Source organism: Clytia hemisphaerica, unplaced genomic scaffold (genome assembly GCF_902728285.1).
Source record: "Clytia hemisphaerica strain Z4C2 unplaced genomic scaffold, Clytia hemisphaerica genome assembly, whole genome shotgun sequence".
Lineage (NCBI taxonomy): Eukaryota > Metazoa > Cnidaria > Hydrozoa > Leptothecata > Clytiidae > Clytia > Clytia hemisphaerica.
In genome coordinates, this window is record NW_027104590.1 from 341,146 (window position 1) to 344,636 (window position 3,491).

The 3,491-nt window shown below is 36.7% G+C and overlaps 1 protein-coding gene across 1 annotated transcript; it reads right to left on the minus strand.

The window, feature by feature from the left end:
* Positions 1–2,019: 2,019 nt before the first annotated feature.
* On the minus strand, positions 2,020–3,106 carry LOC136823603 (uncharacterized protein ZK673.1-like). The gene is made up of 3 exons (XM_067079784.1): positions 3,012–3,106; positions 2,475–2,603; positions 2,020–2,216 (listed from the first exon to the last, which is right to left on the minus strand). The coding sequence occupies exons 1-3, from the start codon at positions 3,076–3,078 to the stop codon at positions 2,098–2,100; spliced, it is 315 nt and encodes a 104-aa protein (XP_066935885.1). The 5' UTR covers positions 3,079–3,106; the 3' UTR covers positions 2,020–2,097.
* Positions 3,107–3,491: the final 385 nt, after the last annotated feature.

A 3,491-nucleotide genomic window follows, 5' to 3' on the forward strand; every position in this document is an offset into this window, starting at 1 on the left:
GACACGAATCCTCCCTTCTTGCACGAGAGCGCGTGTGCTAGATCGAACGATGATCCGCACGCGCAAGTTGATGGTAGTCGGTCGAGAGGCCAGTTGTATCGAATTCTGATGGCATCCCAAAACTCTTGCTTGGTCAGCTCGAAACCTTGTTCATTCAAAGGAATGGATGTCAGCCAATTTGAAACACCTTTTTGATTGAGCGTCTCCATCGTTCGTTTGGTGTTGATGTCGGCTGTCTCCAAGAAAGCTCGTAGCTTTTCCTGGTGACGTTGCTGCCGTTCGTTGTGAAGACGAGACTTGGATTTCGCTTCGGGTGCACCGTCATTTGTTTGAAGGATTTGATTCTGCAGTGCCACGGTTGCACTCATCGAGTCTCTGTGATCGTGGCTCGTGACTACACATTATTTGCGCTTTTTTGATGCAAGTAACCATTCAAAAAGTATTTATTTGACATATTTTGAGTTTTGATTAGAAGTATTTCGCGGATGAGGCCCTTCCAAATTTCCATCGGGATTTAATTTCGCGGATTTTCGCGTGAGGCCCTTCCAAATTTCCATCGGGATTTAATTTCGCGGATTTTCGCGGATGACACCCAAATCCGCGAAATTTAATCCCTGCGAAAGTTTATCCCACTAAAGTAAACGATTCCCGTGCTGAAGTCATTACGTCATTACGTCAAGTCAAACGAAGGAGGTGTTTTCGGGGGAGTATTTCTTAATAACTTTTTATTCGTTTTTTTTCGGAACACACTAATATTTGGGACCGAACACGATGCATGCGCTCATTGACCTCAGACTCTCTTCTTAGTTGGTCAATTACTTACTTCACAAGTATTAGAAAAAAGGTTACGTCACCCAGTATCATATGTTAGCTCTTCTAGAAAATAGGTGTATATGCATTGGCGGCAAGGTGGATCTGAGGAAGAGAGCTGGGGACCTTTAGTGATGTTCCTCATAAGGAAACCCAGCTGGCACACAACGTTGTTTTCAACGTACATCTAACGTTATATCGATTTTATGAACGTTAGATAAACGTTGAAACAACGTTGTGTGCCCGCTGGGAAAGAAGACTCTCCAAGTTAAGACAAGACAAATAGATTAACCGTCGTCTATGTAGTGATTCGAGACCTAAAATCTAATACCACATTTCCTTTGGTTATTTTTCAGATTCAATAAAAATAAAAGTAACGTTTAAAAAAAAGGTCAGATTTAGCATCCATGATTCGTTAAATAGTTTTACTTTAAATACGATGGATCAATGTGGACACGCTCTGCAAACGATATCAACTACCTTCGACACAATATTACTTTATTGGACTGCATTTTCACAAGGTATGATAATTAGTTTAATTTAAATATGTTTTTTTTTTCTTAAAAAATGGATTTTTAGTATGGTAACCAGCTCGGTCACCAGTTTTAGCCCCAAAACAAGACTTAAAAAAGGAATATTTTTTTTCTTCAAAATTTTCAACTAAAGGGGTGTGATCACCAGTTACAGCCCCAAAAGGAGGCTAAGATTTTTGGCAATGCTGAAATCTTGCACATATTACCCTTAGGTGAATCCAGGGTATTTTTCTTTTTTTCAAAATTTTCTTTTTTTCCCAAGGTTTTTTTCATCAATTTTACAATTAGGGCCTACAAATGACTTAAATACTAAAATTGAGCCAGTGCGGTTAGCACGTTCGACAGTTCATTTACGAAGCAATTTCTTTATTCATTTTTTAGTCATTTACAACAAGGAGATAAAATATGTTTAGTATAATGGGCTATTCCATTTTTAATCCATACAGGAATATTGACGAACTTTTTTCACATACCCCCCCCCCCCTTGGGAATTTCCAATATCAGCTGGAAATTGAGCTACAAGCTCCCTGGAAATTAAAATCTTATGGGTTTTTTACTGAATTCCTTAAATTAGGTCCTGGAAAACTCTCTTTAAGTTACTCTGATCCCCTGGAAAATATCAATAATCCCCCTTAGAAATTTTCAAAAACAATTAAACCCCTTGGAAAATCTGGGAAAGTTCATCAATACCCCTTTATGGCTTAAAAATGAAATAGTCCAATCTTCCGAGAATGATTACACCAGACGATTATTATCAAACAGCTTGGCTTCGACACATTCCACACGAATAAGGACACATTTTACGGACGTTACCAATGGATCGGCAATATTTCTTCCATGAACCACACTTGTGTGATGTGTTTTGACATGGTTCTGAAGAAAGAAAAAGAATCTTAACGTGAGTTATCAACCTTTTAATGATGGCCAGCAATTAGAAAAAGGCCCGGGTTCAAAACTGGATTAGCAGCCGATTAGCTTAATTTTTGATTGAATCTCGATTAGCGCCGATTATTAGCAGAAGACCGTCGGTTGTTCGAAAAATATAAGGCTTATATACATTACGTAATGGGCGTAAACATTACATTACTGTATAAAAGAGAAATGAAGTAAGTGTTCTAAGCAATGTCTTACTAGGAGGCGGTGTTCCACAATTAAAACATGATTTTGGACATTTTTGCTGAACGTATTCGTTTGTTTTGCATTGATGTTGAGAAACCCATTTCTGACAGAGATTTCCAGCCATTTTGTCAGTACATGTTGCTAAAATGGTACAAGAAAGAAATTATTATAGATATAAACTAATAATAAAACTTCAGTCACATCCATTCCTTATCTGTAGACCCGATATCTAAAGGAATTTCAAAGTTCATTTGCGTTACTCTGGTGCCGAGTAATCTTTTCCGAATCCCTAAAAATTAAAGAATCTCAAAAAATTCTCAAGTATGTGTCTATATTAGGTACTTGCATTTAACTCTTGCTTAATTCGAGTGCAATTGTTAAATATTGTTTCTTCGAATTACTGAGAGATTCAAATTATAGATAGTAGGCGTATTTTAGGAGGGTCCCCCTTGACGGGAACTCTAGTTTGAATCAGAGAAAGATTCGAAATTATAGAAGTTCGAATTAACTACAGACTTATGTAGTTACAAAGACTACAGTAGTACTTACCGTCGGCTGAAAGGCTGCAGACTACAACAACCAAAAATAAAGCAAGCACTCTTGTTGTTATAGCCATTTTAAGAATCTCCGCTAAAACTACTAGTGTCTTTTCAGGTACTTTAATATGTTAAATATGTTAAAATTTCTAATAATCATGACCCATTTTATACTCGTTCATTCAAGTCTTTTAGTTTACTCTTACCTTTATGTATGTTCTGAACGTCGAGATAACGCCCATGTAACTTTCACAGCGTTCACATGTTATCTTAGATGAACGTTGAAACAATGTCAAGTTGCATTCACTGAAAATTTATCCATGGTAACTTAGTGTAATAACTTTTGATTGTAGATGAGATGGAGTTTTTATAAGATACTTTAATAATTGGTCATTTGAAGTAATAAAAATAATAAGGCGCTCTTTAGAAATAGTAACACAATTGTTTTATTACTGGTTAACGACCAACCAAATCAAATAAGAGCTTGTAAAAC

Excerpts from the sequence above, each read along its gene's own strand:
- LOC136823603 (XM_067079784.1), bottom strand. The coding sequence starts at position 3,078 with ATGGCTATAACAACAAGAGTGCTTGCTTTATTTTTGGTTGTTGTAGTC. Across the intron at positions 2,604-3,011 it reads CTGCAGCCTTTCAGCCGACG|CAACATGTACTGACAAAATG; the intron begins GTAAGTACTACT and ends GTACCATTTTAG. Across the intron at positions 2,217-2,474 it reads TTGTGGAACACCGCCTCCTA|AACCATGTCAAAACACATCA; the intron begins GTAAGACATTGC and ends TTCTTTCTTCAG.